Source organism: Coregonus clupeaformis, chromosome 23 (genome assembly GCF_020615455.1).
Source record: "Coregonus clupeaformis isolate EN_2021a chromosome 23, ASM2061545v1, whole genome shotgun sequence".
Lineage (NCBI taxonomy): Eukaryota > Metazoa > Chordata > Actinopteri > Salmoniformes > Salmonidae > Coregonus > Coregonus clupeaformis.
Window position 1 is genome coordinate 4697809 of NC_059214.1, and position 21103 is coordinate 4718911.

General features: G+C 46.3%; 1 protein-coding gene across 1 annotated transcript in view; it reads right to left on the reverse strand.

Moving 5' to 3' along the window:
* The window catches only part of LOC121536376 (unconventional myosin-XVI), a 179804-nt gene that overhangs the window by 10022 nt on the left and 148679 nt on the right, over positions 1-21103 (reverse strand). Inside the window, exon 32 of the mRNA XM_041843646.2 lies at positions 19175-19330. Coding sequence (XP_041699580.2) covers positions 19175-19330 — 156 coding nt within the window. The remainder of the gene's footprint in view (positions 1-19174; positions 19331-21103) is intronic.

Consider the following 21103-nt stretch of genomic DNA (forward strand, 5'->3'; position numbering starts at 1 on the left):
GACCAGCCTTTCAAAGCACTTCATGGCTACAGACGTCAGTGCTACGGGTCGGTAGTCATTTAGGCAGGTTATCTTAGAGTCCTTGGGCACGGGGACTATGGTGGTCTGCTTGAAACATGTTGGTATTACAGACTCAGTCAGGGACATGTTGAAAATGTCAGTGAAGACACTTGCCAGTTGGTCAGCACATGCTCGGAGTACACGTCCTGGTAATCCGTCTGGCCCTGCGGCCTTGTGAATGTTGACCTGCTTAAAAGTCTTACTCACATCGGCTACGGAGAGCGTGATCACATAGTCATCCGGAACAGCTGGTGCTCTCATGCATGCTTCAGTGTTGCTTGCCTCGAAGCGAGCATAGAAGTGGTTTAGCTCGTCTGGTAGGCTTGTGTCACTGGGCAGCTCGCGGCTGTGCTTCCCTTTGTAGTCTGTAATAGTTTTCAAGCCCTGCCACATCCGACGAGCGTCAGAGCTAGTGTAGTACGATTCAATCTTAGCCCTGTATTGACTCTTTGCCTGTTTGAAGGAGCTGCTTCCTGTGCTTGGCCCTCCTATGTTGAACATAATAAACAGCTCTCTATCCACCGGATGTGTACCAAACTCACTAAAAGTGGCAGTGATAAAGCCTCTCTTGAAAAAGCCAAACCTTGACCCGGAAAATATAAAAAACTATCGGCCTATATCGAATCTTCCATTCCTCTCAAAAATTTTAGAAAAAGCTGTTGCGCAGCAACTCACTGCCTTTCTGAAGACAAACAATGTATACGAAATGCTTCAGTCTGGTTTTAGACCCCATCATAGCACTGAGACTGCACTTGTGAAGGTGGTAAATGACCTTTTAATGGCGTCAGACCGAGGCTCTGCATCTGTCCTCGTGCTACTAGACCTTAGTGCTGCCTTTGACACCATCGATCACCACATTCTTTTGGAGAGACTGGAAACCCAAATTGGTCTACACGGACAAGTTCTGGCCTGGTTTAGATCTTACCTGTCGGAAAGATATCAGTTTGTCTCTGTGAATGGTCTGTCCTCCGACAAATCAACTGTACATTTCGGTGTTCCTCAAGGTTCCGTTTTAGGACCACTATTGTTTTCACTATATATTTTACCTCTTGGGGATGTTATTCGAAAACATAATGTTAACTTTCACTGCTATGCGGATGACACACAGCTGTACATTTCAATGAAACATGGTGAAGCCCCAAAATTGCCCTCGCTAGAAGCCTGTGTTTCAGACATAAGGAAGTGGATGGCTGAAAACTTTCTACTTTTAAACTCGGACAAAACAGAGATGCTTGTTCTAGGTCCCAAGAAACAAAGAGATCTTCTGTTAAATCTGACAATTCATCTTGATGGTTGTAAAGTCGTCTCAAATAAAACTGTGAAGGACCTCGGCGTTACTCTTGACCCTGATCTCTCTTTTGACGAACATATCAAGACTGTTTCAAGGACAGCTTTTTTCCATCTACGTAACATTGCAAAAATCAGAAATTTTCTGTCCAAAAATGATGCAGAAAAATTAATCCATGCATTTGTTACTTCTAGGTTAGACTACTGCAATGCTCTACTTTCCGGCTACTCGGATAAAGCACTAAATAAACTTCAGTTAGTGCTAAATACGGCTGCTAGAATCCTGACTAGAACCAAGAAATTTGATCATATTACTCCAGTGCTAGCTTCCCTACACTGGCTTCCTGTTAAGGCAAGGGCTGATTTCAAGGTTTTACTGTTAACCTATAAAGCGTTACATGGGCTTGCTCCTACCTATCTTTCCGAGTTGGTCCTGCCGTACATACCAATACGTACGCTACGGTCACAAGACGCAGGCCTCCTAATTGTCCCTAGAATTTCTAAGCAAACAGCGGGAGGCAGGGCTTTCTCCTATAGATCTCCATTTTTATGGAACAGTCTGCTTACCCATGTGAGAGACGCAGACTCGGTCTCAACCTTTAAGTCTTTACTGAAGACTTATCTCTTCAGTAGGTCATATGATTGAGTGTAGTCTGGCCCAGGAGTGTGAAGGTGAACGGAAAGGCTCTGGAGCAACGAACAGCCCTTGCTGTCTCTGCCGGGCCGGTTCCCCTCTCTCCACTGGGGTTCTCTGCCTCTAACCCTGTTACAGGGGCTGAGTCACTGGCTTGCTGGTGCTCTTTCATGCCGTCCCTAGGAGGGGTGCGTCACTTGAGTGGGTTGAGTTACTGACGTGATCTTCCTGTCTGGGTTGGCGCCCCCCTTGGTTTGTGCTGTGGTGGAGACCTCTGTGGGCTATACTCGGCCTTGTCTCAGGATTGTAAGTTGGTGGTTGAGGATATCCCTCTAGTGGTGCGGGGGCTGTGCTTTGGCAGAGTGGGTGGGGTTATATCCTTCCTGTTTGGCCCTGTCCGGGGTTTCTTTGGATGGGGCCACAGTGTCTCCGGACCGCTCCTGTCTCAGCCTCCAGTATTTATGCTGCAGTAGTTTATGTGTCGGGGCTGGGGTTAGTTGGTTATACCTGGAGTACTTCTCCTGTCTTATCCAGTGTCCTGTGTGAATTTAAGTATGCTCTCTCTAATTCTCTCGTTCTCTCTTCTCTCTGAGAACCTGAGCCCTAGGACCATACGTCAGGACTACCGGGCATGCTGACACCTTGCTGTCCCCAGTCCGCCTGGCCTTGCTGCTATTCCAGTTTCAACTGTTCTGCCTGCGGTTACGAAACCCCTACCTGTCCCAGACCTGCTGTTTTCAACTCTTAATGATCGGCTATGAAAAGCCAACTGAGAGACCTGAGCCCTAGGACCATACGTCGGGACTACCGGCCGTGGTGACTCCTTGCTGTCCCCAGTCCGCCTGGCCTTGCTGCTATTCCAGTTTCAACTGTTCTGCCTGCGGTTATGGAACCCCTACCTGTCCCAGACCTGCTGTTTTCAACTCTTAATGATCGGCTATGAAAAGCCAACTGAGATTTATTCCTGATTATTATTTGACCATGCTTGTCACTTATGAACATTTTTGAACATCTTGGTATGGTTCTGTTATAATCTCCACCCGGCACAGCCAGAAGAGGACTGGCCACCCCTCATAGCCTGGTTCCTCTCTAGGTTTCTTCCTAGGTTTTGGCCTTTCTAGGGAGTTTTTCCTAGCCACCGTGCTTCTACACCTGCATTACTAGCTGTTTGGGGTTTTAGGCTGGGTTTCTGTACAGCACTTCAAGATATTAGCTGATGTACGAAGGGCTATATAAAATAAAATTGATTGATTGATTGATTGATGGTTCGTCGGAGGGCATAGCGGGATTTCTTATAAGCGTCCGGGTTAGAGTCCCGTTCCTTGAAAGCGGCAGCTCTACCCTTGATGTTTCCTGTAATCCATGGCTTCTGGTTGGGGTATGTACGTATGGTCACTGTGGGGAAGACATCATCGATGCACTTATTGATGAAGCCAGTGACTGATGTGGTGTACTCCTCAATGCTGTCTGAAGAATCCCGGAACATGTTCCAGTCTGTGCTAGCAAAACAGTCCTGTAGCTTAGCATCTGCGTCATCTGACCACTTTTTTATTAACCGACATGGCAAGAGAAATGACAGTCCATCATTACTTTAAGACATGAAGGTCATTCAATCTGGAAGATTTCTTCAGTGCAGTTGCAAAAGCCATCAAGCACTATGATGAAACTGGCTCTCATGAAGACCGCCACAGGAAAGGAAGACCCAGAGTTACCTCTGCTGCAGAGAATAAGTTCATTAGAGTTACCAGCCTCAAAAATTGCAGCCCAAATAAATGCTTCACAAAGTTCAAGTAACAGACACATCCCAACATCAACTGTTCAGAGAAGACTGCGTGAATCAGGCCTTCATGGTTGGATTGCTGCAAAGAAACCACTACTAAAGGACACCAATAATAAGAAGAGACTTGCTTGGGCCAAGAAACGTGAGCAATGGACATTAGATAGGTGGAAATCTGTCCTTTGGCCTGATGAGTCCAAATATGAGATTTTTCATTCCAACCGCTGTGTCTTTGTGAGACGCAGAGTAGGTGAATGGATGATCTCTGCATGTCTGGTTTTCACCGTGAAGCATGGAGGAGGAGGTGTGATGGTGTGGGGGTGCATTGCTGGTTACACTGTCAGTGATTTATTTAGAATTCAAGGCACACTTAACCAGTATGGCTACCACAGCATTCTGCAGCGATACGCCATCCCATCTGGTTTGCGCTTAGTGGGACTATCATTTGTTTTTCAACATGACAATGACCCAACACACCTCCAGGCTGTGTAAGGGCTATTTGACTAAGAAGTAGAGTGATGGAGTGCTGCATCAGATGACCTGGCCTCCACCATCACCCGACCTCAACCCAATTGAGATGGTTTGGGATAAGTTGGACCGCAGAGTGAAGGAAAAGCAGCCAACAAGTGCTCAGTATATTTGGGAACTCCTTCAAGACTGTTGGAAAAGCATTCCAGGTGAAGCTGGTTGAGAGAATGCCAAGTGTTTGAAAAGCTGTCATCAAGGCAAAGGGTGGCTACTTTGAAGAATCTAAAATCTAAAATATATTTTGATTTGTTTAGCACTTTTTTGGTTACTACATGATTCCATATGTGTTATTTCATAATTTTGATGTCTTCACTACATTCTACAATGTAGAAAATAGTAAACATAAAGAAAAACCCTTGAATGAGTAGGTGTGTCCAAACTTTTGACTGGTACTGTATATTACAATGTTTTTTTATCTATATAAATTAATTATTAATGTGATATCTTAAAAGCATTTTACTTTGATAATAATAATAAAAAAGTATATATACAGTATATACTGTATACTGTATACGTGTAAGAACACTGAATAGGCACAATGAGATACAATCACATCATCTATGGAATGTAGGTGTGCATGCAGGTGTCAGTAGTGTGTGTGTTTGTGTGTGCATTTTTTGTGTGTGTGTGTGTGTACACATACAGTGGCTTGCGAAAGTATTCACCCCCCTTGGGATTTTTCCTATTTTGTTGCCTTACAACCTGGAATTAAAATAGATTTTTGGGGTTTTGTATCATTTGATTTACACAACATGCCTACCAATTTGAAGATGTAAAATATTTTTTGTTGTGAAACAAACAGGAAATAAGACAAAAAAACAGAAAACTTGAGCGTGCATAACTATTCACCCCCCCAAAGTCAATACTTTGTAGAGCCACCTTTTGCAGTAATTACAGCTGCAAGTCTCTTGGGGTATGTCTCTATAAGCTTGGCACATCTATCCACTGGGATTTTTGCCCATTCTTCAAGGCAAAACTGCTCCAGCTCCTTCAAGTTGGATGGGTTCCGCTGGTGTACAGCAATCTTTAAGTCATACCACAGATTCTCAATTGGATTGAGGTCTGGGCTTTGACTGGGCCATTCCAAGATATTTAAATGTTTCCCCTTAATCCACTCGAGTGTTGCTTTAGCAGTATGCTTAGGGTCATTGTCCTGCTGGAAGGTGAACCTCCGTCCCAGTCTCAAATCTCTGGAACACTGAAACAGGTTTCCCTCAAGAATTTCCCAGTATTTAGTGCCATCCATCATTCCTTCAATTCTGACCAGTTTCCCAGTCCCTGCCGATGAAAAACATCCCGACAGAATGATGCTGCCACCACCATGCTTCACTGTGGGGATGGTGTTCTCGGGGTGATGAGAGGTGTTGGGTTTGTGCCAGACATAGCGTTTTCCTTGATGGCCAAAAAGCTCAATGTTAGTCTCATCTGACCAGAGTACCTTCTTCCATATGTTTGGGGAGTCTCCCACATGTCTTTTGGCCAACACCAAACGTGTTTGCTTATTCTTTTCTTTACGCAATGGCTTTTTTCTGGCCCCTCTTCCGTAAAGCCCAGCTCTGTGGAGTGTACGGCTTAAAGTGGTCCTATGGACAGATACTCCAATCTCCGCTGTGGAGCTTTGCAGCTCCTTCAGGGTTATCTTTGGTCTCTTTGTTGCCTCTCTGATTAATGCCCTCCTTGCCTGTCCGTGAGTTTTGGTGGGCGGCCCTCTCTTGGCAGGTTTGTTGTGGTGTCATATTCTTTCAATTTTTCAATAATGGATTTAATGGTGCTCCGTGGGATGTTCAAAGTTTCAGATATTTTTTTATAACCCAACACTGATCTGTACTTCTCCACAACTTTGTCCCTGACCTGTTTGGAGACCTCCTTGGTCTTCATGTGTCAGGTGTCAGTGTGCAGCGGTAGGACGGAGTCAGGCGCAGGACACAGAACTGAGTAACAGACAAACTTTACTAGAAAAAATTAACAAATACTAATTCCACACAGGGAAATACACCAGCTCACAACATTCATAAACACCAAAACAAAGAACATTCACACACAAAACCAGAGGGTTAAATAGAGAAATAATCATAACGTGATGGGAACCAGGTGTGTACAATAAAGACAAAACAAATGGAAAACAGAAACGTAGATCGGTGGCAGCTAGAAGGCCGGCGACGACGACCGCCGATAGCCGCTCGCACAAGGAGAGGCACCAACTTCGGCGGAAGTTGTGACAGTACCCCCCCTTGACGCGCGGCTCCAGCTGCGCGCCGACACCGGCCCCGGGGACGACCCGGAGGACGAGGCGCAGGACGATCCGGGTGGAGACGGTGAAATTCCTGCAGTAAGGAAGGGTCCAGGATGTCCTCCACCGGCACCCAGCATCTCTCCTCCGGACCGTACCCCTCCCACTCCACGAGGTACTGAAGGCCCCTCGCCCGACGCCTTGAGTCCATGATGGCTCGCACAGTATACGCCGGGGCCCCCTCGATGTCCAGCGGGGGCGGAGGAACCTCCCGTACCTCAGACTGCTGGAGCAGACCAGCCACCACCGGCCTGAGGAGAGACACATGGAACGAGGGGTTAATACGGTAATCAGGGGGGAGCTGTAACCTACAACATACCTTGTTCAGTCTCCTCAGGACTTTCAATGGCCCCACAAACCGCGGACCCAGCTTCCGGCAGGGCAGGCGAAGGGGCAGGTTTCGGGTCGAGAGCCAGACCCGGTCCCCCGGTGCATACACCGGGGCCTCACTGCGGTGACGGTCGGCGCTCGGCTTCTGTCGCCTGATGGCCTGTTGCAGACGCACATGGGCAGCGTCCCAGGTCTCCTCCGAGCGCCAAAACCATTAATCCACCGCAGGGGCCTCGATCTGGCTCTGATGCCACGGTGCCAGGACCGGCTGATACCCTAGTACACACTGAAATGGAGACAGGTTAGTGGAGGAGTGGCGGAGGGAGTTTTGGGCCATCTCTGCCCAGGGGATGAAAGCCGCCCACTCCCCCGGCCGGTCTGGGCAATAGGACTGCAGAAACCTACCCACATCCTGGTTAACTCTCTCCACCTGCCCATTACTCTTGGGGTGAAAACCTGAGGTCAGGCTGACTGAGACCCCCAGACGTTCCATGAACGCCTTCCAGACCCTCGATGTGAACTGGGGACCCCGATCAGACACTATATCCTCAGGCACCCCGTAGTGCCGGAAGACATGGGTAAACAGAGCCTCCGCAGTCTGTAGGGCCGTAGGGAGACCGGGCAAAGGAAGGAGACGGCAGGACTTAGAAAACCGTTCCACAATGACCAGGATCGTGGTGTTACCTTGTGACGGAGGAAGATCCGTCACGAAGTCCACCGATAGGTGTGACCATGGCCGTTGTGGAACGGGTAGGGGTTGTAATTTCCCTCTGGGCAGGTGTCTAGGTGCCTTACACTGGGCGCACACCGAGCAGGAGGAAACATAAACCCTCACGTCCTTAGCTAAAGTGGGCCACCAGTACTTCCCACTAAACAGCGCACTGTCCAACCGATGCCAGGATTACCAGAGGAGGGTGACGTGTGGGCCCAACAGATCAATCGATCGCGGACATCAAACGGAACATACAGACGCCCAACTGGACACTGGGTGGGAGTGGGCTTCGTACGTAACGCCCGCTTGATGTCCGCGTCACCCTCCCATACCACCGGTGCAACCAGGCAAGAAGCCGGAAGTATGGGAGTGGGATCCGTGGACTGCTCCTCTGTGTCATACATCCGGGACAGAGCGTCGGCCTTAGTGTTCTGGGAACCTGGTCTGTAGGATAGAGTGAAAACTAAACGGGTGAAAAACATGGCCCACCTTGCCTGGCGAGGGTTCAGTCTCCCCGCCGCCCGGATGTACTCCAGATTGCGGTGGTCAGTCCAATTGAGGAAAGGGTGTTTAGCCGCCTCAAGCCAATGTCTCCACGCCTTCAGAGCCTTGACAACAGCTAACAGCTCCCGGTCCCCCACATCATAGTTTCGCTCCGCCGGGCTGAGCTTCTTCGAAAAGAAAGCACAGTGGCGGAGCTTTGGTGGTGTACCCGAGCGCTGAAACAGCACAGCTCCTATCCCAGCCTCGGATGCGTCCACCTCTACTATGAATGCCAAGGAGGGATCAGGATGAGCCAGCACAGGAGCCGAGGTAAACAGAGCCTTCAGGTGACCAAAAGCCCTGTCCGCCCCAGCTGACCACTGCAGTCGCACCGGTCCCCCCTTCATCAAGGAGGTAATGGGAGCCGCTACCTGACCAAAGCCCCGGATAAACCTCCGGTAGTAGTTGGCAAACCCTAAGAACCGCTGCACCTCCTTTACCGTGGTTGGAGTTGGCCAATTACACAGGGCTGAAATGCGGTCATTTTCCATCTCCACCCCTGACGTGGACAGGCGGTACCGTAGGAAGGAGACGGACTGTTGGAAGAACAGACATTTCCCAGCCTTGACGTACAGGTCATGCTCCAACAGTCGACCAAGCACCTTGCGCACCAGGGACACATGCTTGGCGCATGTAGCGAAGTATATTAGAATGTCATCTATATACACCACTACACCCTGCCCGTGCAGGTCCCTGAAAATCTTGTCTACAAAGGATTGGAAGACTGATGGCGTATTCATCAACCCGTATGGCATGACGAGGTACTCATAGTGCCCAGAGGTGGTACTAAATGCCGTCTTCCACTCATCCCCCTCCCGGATACGCACCAGATTGTACAGACTTCTGAGATCCAATTTGGTGAAGAAGCGCGCCCCGTGCAATGACTCGGTCACACTGGCTATGAGAGGCAGCGGGTAACTGTACTTCACCGTGATCTGATTTATACCTCGATAGTCAATGCACGGGCGTAAACCTCCATCCTTCTTCTTCACAAAAAAGAAACTCGAGGAGGCAGGTGAAGTGGAGGCCGAATGTATCCCTGTCCCAGAGATTCGGAGACATATCTTTCCATAGCCGCCGTCTCCTCCTGCGACAGAGGATACACGTGACTCCTGGGAAGTGCTGCGTCTACCTGGAGATTTATCGCACAATCCCCCTGTTGATGGGGTGGTAATTGAGTCGCCTTCTTTTTACAGAAGCGAGAGCCAAATCGGCATATTCGGGGGGGATGTGCATGGTGGAGACCTGGTTTGGACTCTCTCCCGAAGTTGCACCTATGGAAACACCTACACACCTCCCTGTGCACTGACGGGACCATCCCTTCAGAGCCCTCTGTTGCCACGAAATAGTGGGGTCATGATAGGCCAACCAGGGAAGCCCCAACACCACAGAAACACAGGAGAATCGATCAGGAAGAGACTAATACTCTCCTCATGACCCTCCTGCGTTATCATACATAGTGGAGCTGTGACCTCCCTAATCAGGCCCGACCCTAAAGGACGACTATCTAAGGCATGTACAGGAAAGGGCACATCAACAGGAACAATGGGGATCCCTAATCTAAGTGCAAATGAGCGGTCAATAAAGTTCCCAGCTGCGCCTGAATCTACTAGCGCCTTATGCTGGGAATGTGGGGAAAACTCAGGAAATTCTACACAGACACACATGTGCGCAACAGGGAGCTCTGGGTGAGTCGGGTGCCTACTCACCTGGGATGATCCACCAGTGCCCTGCCTGCTGCCTCGACTCCCTGGGGAACCTCCCCAGCACCGACCAGCAGTGTGCCCTCTGCGGCCACAGGTGGTGCAGGAAATGGCCCCCCCTCCGGTCACCCTTAGAGCAGCACCTCCGAGCTCCATAGGTGTAGACTCTGAGGTGCTGGGGGATGGAACGGACAGACCCCAATCCGAGCGTCCACGGGTGGCCAACAGGTTATCCAGCCGGATGGACAAATCCACCAGCTGGTCGAGGGTAAGGGTGGTGTCCCTGCAGGCCAGTTCCCGACGAACGTCCTCCCGTAGACTACACCGGTAATGGTCGATCAGGGCCCTCTCGTTCCATCCCACGCTGGCAGCCAGGGTCCTGAAGTCCAGTGCGAAGTCTGAGATGGAACAAGCGTTCCCCTGCCGCTCTCCCCTCAGGCGGATGATCGAAGACCGCCCGGAAACGCCGGCTGAAATCCTCGTAGCGAACCAACGTAGCGTCTATTCCTCCCCATTCGGCGTTGGCCCACTCCAGCGCTTTCCCCGACAAACAGGAGATGAGGGTGGACACTCTCTCGTATCCCGAGGGAGCCGGGTGGACGGTCGCCAGGTAGAGCTCCACCTGGAGCAGTAACCCCTGGCACCCAGCAGCCGTCCCATCATAGGCTTTCGGGAGCGAGAGCCGAATCCCACTGGGTCCAGGTGACGGAGGGGTGGACAGCGCTGTGGGTTGAGGTGAAGTTGATGGGGGTGTGGGAAAACTCTCTCTCTCCCATCGCTCCATGGTGTGCAGCACGCGATCCATGGCTGTGTCCAGATTGTGGAGCATCTTCGCGTGCTGCTGGACGCGCTCCTCCACCGGTAACGGAGGACTGGGTGCACCTGCTGACTCCATACTGGGTGCGTGATTCTGTCAGGTGTTAATGTGCAGCGGTAGGACAGAGTCAGGCGCAGGACACAGAACTGAGTAACAGAAGAACTTTACTCGAAAAAAGAAACAAATACTAATTCCACGCAGGGAAATACACCAGCTCACAGCAGTCATAAACACCAAAACAAAGAACATTCACGCACAAAACCATGAGGGAACCAGAGGGTTAAATAGGGAAATAATCATAACGTGATGGGAACCAGGTGTGAACAATAAAGACAAAACAAATGGAAAACAGAAACGTAGATCGGTGGCAGCTAGAAGGCCGGCGATGACGACCGCCGATAGCCGCCCACACAAGGAGAGGCACCAACTTCGGCGGAAGTCGTGACATCATGGTGCTGCTTGCTTGGTGGTGCCCCTTGCTTAGTGGTGTTGCAGACTCTGGGGCCTTTCAGAACAGGTGTATATATACTGAGATGATGTGACACTTAGATTGCACACAGGTGGTAATTGGTTGCACCAGATCTTATTTAGGGGCTTCATGGCAAAGGGGGTGAATACATATGCATGCCCCACTTTTCCGTTATTTATTTTTTTGAATTTTTTTAAACAAGTTATTTTTTTCATTTCACTTCACCAATTTGGACTATTTTGTGTATGTCCATTACATGAAATCCAAATAAAAATCAATTTACATTACAGGTTGTAATGCAACAAAATAGGAAAAATGCCAAGGGGGATGAATACTTTTGCAAGGCACTGTACACATACAATGCAAGCACACACACACATACTTGTGTAAATGGTTTTGTATGAGTGTGTGTATGAGTGTATTACATGTTATTGGATGTATTATTTAATGTGTATTTTGAGTATATACGTGTGTGTTATTATGTATAGAAATTAATGGAGTAAAAATGATTCAATTAGGAAACAAACCAAAAGAGAACATGAAATAAAACAAAAACCACAAAGTCTATCCCATGTCTCTCTGGTTGTGGCGCAGGGTGACACATTTAGCTGCCAGCTTAGCTGACTGCTGCTCCCCTCAAAGCAGGATGGGGACTTTACGTACACTACCGTTCAAACGTTTGGGGTCACTTAGAAATGTCCTTGTTTTCCATGAAAACATACATGAAATTAGTTTGAATAGGAAATATAGCAAAATGAATAGGGAATGTAGTCTTTGACAAGGTTAGAAATAATGACTTTTAATTGAAATAATAATTGTGTCCTTCAAACTTTGCTTTCGTCAAAGAATCCTCCATTTGCAGCAATTACAGCCTTGCAGACCTTTGGCATTCTAGTTGTCAATTTGTTGAGGTAATCTGAAGAGATTTCACCCCATGCTTCCTGAAGCACCTCCCACAAGTTGGATTGGCTTGATGGGCACTTCTTACGTACCATACGGTCAAGCTGCTCCCACAACAGCTCAATAGGGTTGAGATCTGGTGACTGTGCTGGTCACTCCATTATAGACAGAAAACCAGCTGACTTTGGGTCATTGTCCTGTTGTAGGAGGAAATTGGCTACAATCAAGTACCGTCCACAGGGTATGGCATGGCATTGCAAAATGGAGTGATAGCCTTCCTTCTTCAAGATCCCTTTTACACTGTACAAATCTCCCACTTTACCACCACAAAAGCACCCCCAGACCATCACATTGCCACCACCATGCTTGACAGATGGCATCAAGCACTCCTCCAGCATCTTTTCATTGGGTCTGCGTCTCACAAATGTTCTTCTTTTTGATCCGAACACCTCAAACTTCGATTCGTCTGTCCATAACACTTTTTTTCCAAACTTCCTCTGTCCAGTGTCTGCGTTCTTTTGCCCATCTTAATCTTTTCTTTTTATTGGCCAGTCTGAGATATGGCTTTTTCTTTGCAACTCTGCCTAGAAGGTCAGCATCCCGGAGTCGCCTCTTCACTGTTTTGCGGGTACTATTCAATTGGATGTTATTTTAATGGACAAAAATATTGCTTTTCTTTCGAAAACAAGGACATTTCTATGTGACCCCAATCTTTTGAACGGGAGTGTACATCAAGGATCTGTCTAAAGTTTGGTATATACAGTATTTTTCCAAATCTGGGGAGTATGTTCCCCTTATGTTGTTATATTTTGGGCAGGAACACAGGTAGTGAATCTCAGTTTCTACCTCCTGTAAATCAGACTACCTCCATATTCTCTGATCTCTTGGCAGCCAAGATTTAACGTGTCTTCCTCTTTCAATTTCCAGACCGTGGTCGTTCAGTCGGTATTCAGAGAGGGTTTTTCTTCCCTTTACATCTTGGAGGCTTAGATATTCTGCCAATGTAAATGTTTGATTTAGGGACAAATAACAATCAAGTTTAGTTTGTAATTTCATTTCGTTTGTCACTGAACAAAAATAGAAACGCAACATGTAAAGTGTTGGTCCCATGTTTCATGAGCTGAAATAAAAGATCCCAGAAATGTTCCATTCAAACTAAAAGCTTATTTGTCTCAAATTTAGTGCACAAATTTGTTTACATCGCTGTTAGTGAGCATTTCTCCTTTGCCATCCACCTGACAAAACTATAGAACCCTGACCTGTTCACTGGACGTGCTACCTTGTCCCAGACCTGCTGTTTTCAACTCTCTCTCTCTCTACCGCACCTGCTATTTCAACCTCTAAATGCCCGGCTATGAAAAGCCAAGTGACATTTACCCCTGATGTACTGACCTGTTGCAACCTCTACAACCACTGTGATTATTATTTGACCCTGCTGGTCATCTATGAACGTTTGAACATCTCAGATAAAAATCTGGTCTTAATGGTTGTTGTCCTGTTGGAAGGTGAACCTTTACCCCAGTCTAAGGTCCTGAGCGCTCTGGAGCAGGTTTTCATCAAGGATCTCTCTGTACTTTTCTCTGTTCATCTTTGCCTCGATCTTGACTAGTCTCCACAGCATGATGCTGCCACCACGTTTCACCGTAGGGATGGTGCCAGGTTTCCTCCAGACTTGACGCTTGGCATTCAGGCCAAAGAGTTCAATCTTGGTAGAGCATGGCACTTGTAACGCCAGGGTAGTGGGTTCGATCCCCGGGACCACCCATTCGTAAAAATGTATGCACACATGACTGTAAGTCGCTTTGGATAAAAGCGTCTGCTAAATGGCATATTATATTATATTATTATAATGGTCATGTACTGTTATAATCTGCACCCGGAACAGCCAGAAGGGGACTGGCCACCCCTCAGAGCCTGGTTCCTCTCTAGGTTTCTTCCTAGGTTTCTATGTCTGCATTGCTTGCTGTTTGGGGTTTTAGGCTGGGTTTCTGTATAGCACTTTGTGACATCTGCTGATGTAAAAAGGGCTTTATAAATACATGTGATTTATTGATTGATTGAAGTGTGGCATATCAAGAAGCTGATTAAACAGCATGATCATTACACAATAAAAGGCCACTATAGCTCCCGTGTAGCTCAGTTGGTAGAGCATGGCGTTTGCAATGCCAGGGTTGTGGGTTCGATTCCCACGGGGGGCCAGTATGAAAATGTATGCACTCACTAAAACTGGATAAGAGCGTCTGCTAAATGACTAGAATGTAAATAAAATGTGCAGTTTTGTCACAGAACCCAATGCCACAGATGTCTCACGTTTTGAGGGAGAGTGGAATTGGCATACTGACTGCAATGTCCACCAGAGCTGTTGCCAGAGAATCTAATGTTCATTTCTCTACATATGTCGTTTTAGAGAATTTGGCAGTACGTCAAACCGGCCTCACAACCGCAGACCACGTGTATGGTGTCGTGTGGGCGAGCAGTTTGCTGATGTCAATGTTGTGAACAGAGTGCCCCATGGTGGCAGTGGGGTTATGGTATGAGCAGGCATAAGATATGGACAACGAACACAATTGCATTTTATCGATGGTGTGACGAGATCCTGAGGCCCATTGTCGTGCCATTCATCTGCCGCCATCACCTCATTTCAGCATGATAATGCACAGCCCCATGTCGCAAGGATCTGTACACAATTCCTGGAAGCTGAAAATGTCCCAGTTCTTCCATGGCCTGCATACTCTCCAGACATGTCATCATTGAGCATGTTTAGAATGCTCTGGATTGACGTGTACGACAGCGTGTTCGAGTTCCCGCCAATATCCAGCAACTTCGCACAGCCATTGAAGAGGAGTGGGACAACATTCCACAGGCCACAATCAAACTACACTAGGAAACAAAGATAAATGACATAAAGAACGACAGTAAAAAGCTTTGGAGCACCTTAAATGAAATTTTGGGCAAAAAGGCAAATTCAGCTCCATCCTTCATTGAATCAGATGGCTCATTCATCACAAAACCCACTGATACTACTTTAATGCTTTTTTTCATTAGCAAACTTAGGCATGACATGCCATTAACAAACGCTGACACTACACATCCAAGTATATCTGACCAAAATATGAAAGACAAGCGTTGTAATTTTGAATTCCGTAAAGTAAGTGTGGAAGAGGTGAAAAAAGTATTATTGTCGATCAACAATGACAAGCTACCGGGGTCTGACCACTTAGATGGAAAATTACTGAGGATAATAGCGGACAATATTGCCACTCCTATTTGCCATATCTTCAATTTAAGCCTACTAAAAAGTGTGTGCCCTCAGGCCAGGAGGGAAGCAAAAGTTATTCCCCTACCTACAGTGAGGGAAAAAAGTATTTGATCCCCTGCTGATTTTGTACGTTTGCCCACTGACAAAGAAATGATCAGTCTATAATTTTAATGGTAGGTTTATTTGAACAGTGAGAGACAGAATAACAACAACAAAATCCAGAAAAACGCATGTCAAAAATGTTATAAATTGATTTGCATTTTAATGAAGGAAATAAGTATTTGACCCCCTCTCAATCAGAAAGATTTCTGGCTCCCAGGTGTCTTTTATACAGGTAACGAGCTGAGATTAGGAGCACACTCTTAAAGGGAGTGCTCCTAATCTCAGTTTGTTACCTATATAAAAGACACCTGTCCACAGAAGCAATTAATCAATCAGATTCCAAACTCTCCACCATGGCCAAGACCAAAGAGCTCTCCAACGATGTCAGGGACAAGATTGTAGACCTACACAAGGCTGGAATGGGCTACAAGACCATCGCCAAGCAGCTTGGTGAGAAGGTGACAACAGTTGGTGCGATTATTCGCAAATGGAAGAAACACAAAAGAACTGTCAATCTCCCTCGGCCTAGGGCTCCATGCAAGATCTCACCTCGTGGAGTTGCAATAATCATGAGAATGGTTAGGAATCAGCCCAGAACTACACGGGAGGATCTTGTCAATGATCTCAAGGCAGCTGGGACCATAGTCAAAAAGAAAAAAACAATTGGTAACACACTATGCCGTGAAGGACTGAAATCCTGCAGCGCCCGCAAGGTCCCCCTGCTCAAGAAAGCACATATACAGGCCCGTCTGAAGTTTGCCAATGAACATCTGAATGATTCAGAGAAGAACTGGGTGAAAGTGTTGTGGTCAGATGAGACCAAAATCAAGCTCTTTGGCATCAACTCAACTCGCCGTGTTTGGAGGAGGAGGAATGCTGCCTATGACCCCAAGAACACCATCCCCACCGTCAAACATGGAGGTGGAAACATTATGCTTTGGGGGTGTTTTTCTGCTAAGGGGACAGGACAACTTCACCGCATCAAAGGGACGATGGACGGGGCCATGTACCGTCAAATCTTGGGTGAGAACCTCCTTCCCTCAGCCAGGGCATTGAAAATGGGTCGTGGATGGGTATTCCAGCATGACAATGACCCAAAACACACGGCCAAGACAACAAAGGAGTGGCTCAAGAAGAAGCACATTAAGGTCCTGGAGTGGCCTAGCCACTCTCCAGACCTTAATCCCATAGAAAATCTGTGGAGGGAGCTGAATGTTCGAGTTGCCAAACGTCAGCCTCGAAACCTTAATGACTTGGAGAAGATCTGCAAAGAGGAGTGGGACAAAATTCCTCCTGAGATGTGTGCAAACCTGGTGGCTAACTACAAGAAATGTCTGACCTGCCAACAAGGGTTTTGCCAACAAGTACTAAGTCATGTTTTGCAGAGGGGTCAAATACTTATTTCCCTCATTAAAATGCAAATCAATTTATAACATTTTTGACATGCGTTTTTCTGGATTTTTATGTTGTTGTTCTGTCTCTCACTATTCAAATAAACCTACCATTAAAATTATAGACTGATCATGTCTTTGTCAGTGGGCAAATGTACAAAATCAGCAGGGGATCAAATACTTTTTTCCCTCACTGTAAGCATAGTAAAGCCCCCTTTACTGGCTCAAATAGCCTGTTACCAAACCTTAGTAAACTTTTGGAAAAATTGTGTTTGACCAGATAAAATGCTATTTTACAGTAAACAAATTGACAACAGACTTTCAGCGCGCTTATATGGAAGGACATTCAACAAGCACAGCACTTACACAAATGACTGATGATTGGCTGAGAGAAATTGATGATACAAATATTTTGTGGGCTGTTTTGTTAGACTTCAGTGCGGCGTTTGACATTATCGATCATAGTCTGTTGCTGGAAAAACGTATGTGTTATGGCTTTACACCCCCTGCTATATTGTGGATAACGAGTTACCTGTCTAACAGAATACAGAGGGTGTTCTTTAATGGAAGCCTCTCCAACAAAATCCAGGTAGAATCAGGAATTCCCCAGTGTGTCTATGTATGCAGATGACTCAACACTATACACGTCAGCTACCACAGCGACTGTAATGACAGCAACACTTAACAAAGAGCTAGTTTCAGAATGGGTGGCAAGGAACAAGTGAGTCCTAAATATTTCAAAAACTAAAAGCATTGTATTTGGAACAAATCATTTACTAAACCCTAAACATCAACTAATAATGTGGAAATTGAGCAAGTTGAGGAGTAACCCTGGATTGTAAACAGTCATGGTCAAAACATATTCATACAACAGTAGCTAGGATGGGGAGAAGTCTGTCTATGATAAAGAGCTGCTCTGCATTCTTAACAGGTCCTACAGGCCCTAGTTTTGTCACACCTGGACTACTGTTCTGTCGTGTGGTCAGATGCCACAAAGAGGGACTTAGGAAAATTGCAAGTGACTTCATCACTACTTGTATTTGTGAGCGGTATTGACATGTTGAATGCACCAAGCTGTCTGTTTGAACTACTGGCACACAGCTCGGACACCCATGCATACCCCACCAGAGGTCTCTTCACAGTCCCCAAGTCAAGAACAGACTATGGGAGGCGCACAGTACTACATAGAGCCATGAGTACATGGAACTCTATTCCACATCAAGTAACTCACACCAGCAGTAAAATTAGATTTAAAAAACAGATAAAAATACACCTTATGGAACAGCGGGGACTGTGAAGCAACACAAACATAGACACATGCATACAAACACACAATAACATATGCACTATACACATATGTACACATGGATTTTGTGTTATAGATATGTGGTAGCAGAGTAGAGGCCTGAGGGCACACACTTAATATGTTGTGAAATCTGTTATGAATGTATTGTAATGTTTTTAAAATGTTTAACATTTTGCTGGACCCCAGGAAGAGTAGCTGCTGCCTTGGCAGCAGCTAATGGGGATCCATAATAAATGCAAATACAAATCAACAGCCTGATCAACTCTATGTGAAGGAGATGTGTCTCACTGCATGAGGCAAATGGTGGTCAAAGCAGATACTGACTGGATTTCCGATCCACGCCCCTACTTTTCTTTTTAAGGTATCTGTGACCAACAGATGCATATCTGTATTCCCAGTCATATGAAATCCATAGATTAGGGCCTCATTTATTTATTTAAATTGACTGATTTCCTTATATGAACTGTAACTGTAATTGTTGCATGTTTATATTTTTGTTCAGTTGTTTTTCCATTTTGAGTCAATTTGTTTGCTTTTGGTTTTAGAAATGAAACAGTTTTTTGATTGGTCTATAGTTTGGATGTTGTTAGTGAGCTGCAGAGCAAGCTAACCTAGGGGATCATTCTCTTGGGAGAAATGGTTACTCAGAAAGGATTTGCATTTAATGGAGTTCTGGTCTGCTTGATTTAAATGCTGTCAGAATTGAAATGCTGTTTTCTGCACTTGAATGTGTAGAGTGAATGTGAATGTGTCACTCTATCTCTCAAATTGTCCCCTTTATGTCCCAGTGTGATCACTGCTGTGACCTTGCTGATGTGACCTTGATAGGCAAATGTAGGTGACAGAACCATATTGAAGGGAATCCCACCCAGTCGTTTCACTCCTCACTGATCATGAGAGAGAGGAGAGGAGACGAGGAGGAACCAAAGGAATCATTGGGATCGTTCTCCTCTCCTCTCATCCCATCCTTCTTTTCTCCTCCTCCTCCTCCTCCTCCTCCTCCTCCTCCTCCTCCTACCGCTTCACCTGACCCCACCATAAACCCAACTCCTCCTTCGGCTCTTACCATTGGACAGCCGGTTGCCGTTCTCTACGGGGGTGGGGCTTGGGGAGTGGGGGGCGTGGTTGTTGGCGTTCTTGTCCTGTAGCTGTGGAGACGGGGAGGAGGGGGTGGAGCCTGGGTGCTCCTCTCTCCCTGGCAGATTGATGTTGGAGTTGAACCCTGGGAGGAGGAGACACACACACTGTTACTACCATAGGTTTGTTTCCATACATTTAATGTAATGTTTAATATTCAACTGTAAGTTCCCGAAAATATTTTTGTTACCTCAGATTGTTCTGGCAATTCTCACATAGAAACATCATTGGGATGAAGGATGTTTGAAATGCTTTTTACATTTATAACACACACCAGTTTTGAGAAAATCATAATTAAAGTGGCCATTTTAGGCCCTTCATAGACCTATACATGTCTCCTGTAAGACCTTATGAACTGTATATGTAAGCAGTCACTAACTGTAAGTCGCTCTGGATAAGAGCGTCTGCTAAATGACTAAAATGTAAAAATGTAAAATGTATATGATACAGACAACATCCTGGTGTCATTATACTCCTTATAGTGTGCTCCAAAATATGGAGTATCACTAAATTATGAAATACAATTGTACACATTAGTTTATTCAACATTAAAACAATTTAGATGAATATATCAAAAGTACCCTTTTTGATTTAGTTCCTTTTTAGACATATTGTTTTAATACACAATATACTCTAAAAGTACATCACATTTCCAGAGTCGGTTGGTTCTCTGCTACTTTTAAAGTTTAACGTTGGGAATGCCTCAGGGAGCCTCAAGTTTAAAGTTGGGAATGCCCATGGTGTCCCTGCGGCGTTCCCATATCCCACAGGAGGAGCAGGCAGGGGGGGAAACAGCTGCTCATCACAGGCATGGCATTGATACCTCTCCTAACCCCCAGGCCACCCCCGGAGCATTGGGTATCACGGATAACAGTTTAGCGCCAGGGAGGGAACGGAAGCAGGCTATCCCGTTAAGCCCAGTGGCATCTCGCTGTTCTCAGATCCCCCCGCCACCACCCCTCAAAATAACATGGGTTCACGACCCCGACCACCAGCCTCCTCTGGCGTGCAGGCATGCTAACTAGTAAAAGGCAATGTGCCTTGATGGTCATTCTGTTTCTAGACATTGAGACGGAAGAAAGTGACACGTCAGCCTGAGTGTTTCTGTTTCTATCTGTGGGTTCTAGACCCCTGGGTTCTAAGGCATTCTGGGGGATATCCGATAACTACTGTTAGTGCCCCTCTTCAATGCCCCGTCTCAATGACCTAGTTAGATTAAAGAAGTATCCCACTCGGCACACACTGGCTGAATCAACGTTGCTTCCATGTCTTTTCAATGATGAATTGATGTCTGTGCCAAGTGGGATGTCTCTGCTACACTCTGTTCTGTCCTCATGTCATCTCCACTTTCGTAGTGGGAGGAAGAGTGATATACCCCACTACAGTGTTAAATTTTTTATCTCATGTTATATTAACCTACACACTGCTAATATACTTGAATGAAGGAGAGAGAGAGAGAAGGAGAGAGAGATGAAAGAGATTATCAAAATCCAGAAAAAAGACTATAAATTCTACAACCACCTAAAAGGAAGTGATTCCCAAACCTTCCATAACAAAGCAATCACCTACAGAGAGATGAACTTGGAGAAGAGTCCCCTAAGCAAGCTGGTCCTGATGCTCTGTTCACAAACACAAACAGACCCCACAGAGCTCCAGGGCAGCAACACAATTAGACCCAACCAAATCATGAGAAAACAAAAAGATAATTACTTGACACATTGGAAAGAATTAACAAAAAAACAGAGCAAACTAGAATGCTATTTGGCACTAAACAGAGAGTACACAGTGGCAGAATACTTGACCACTATGACTGATCCAAAATTAAGGAAATATTTGACTCAGTGAGCATAGCCTTGCT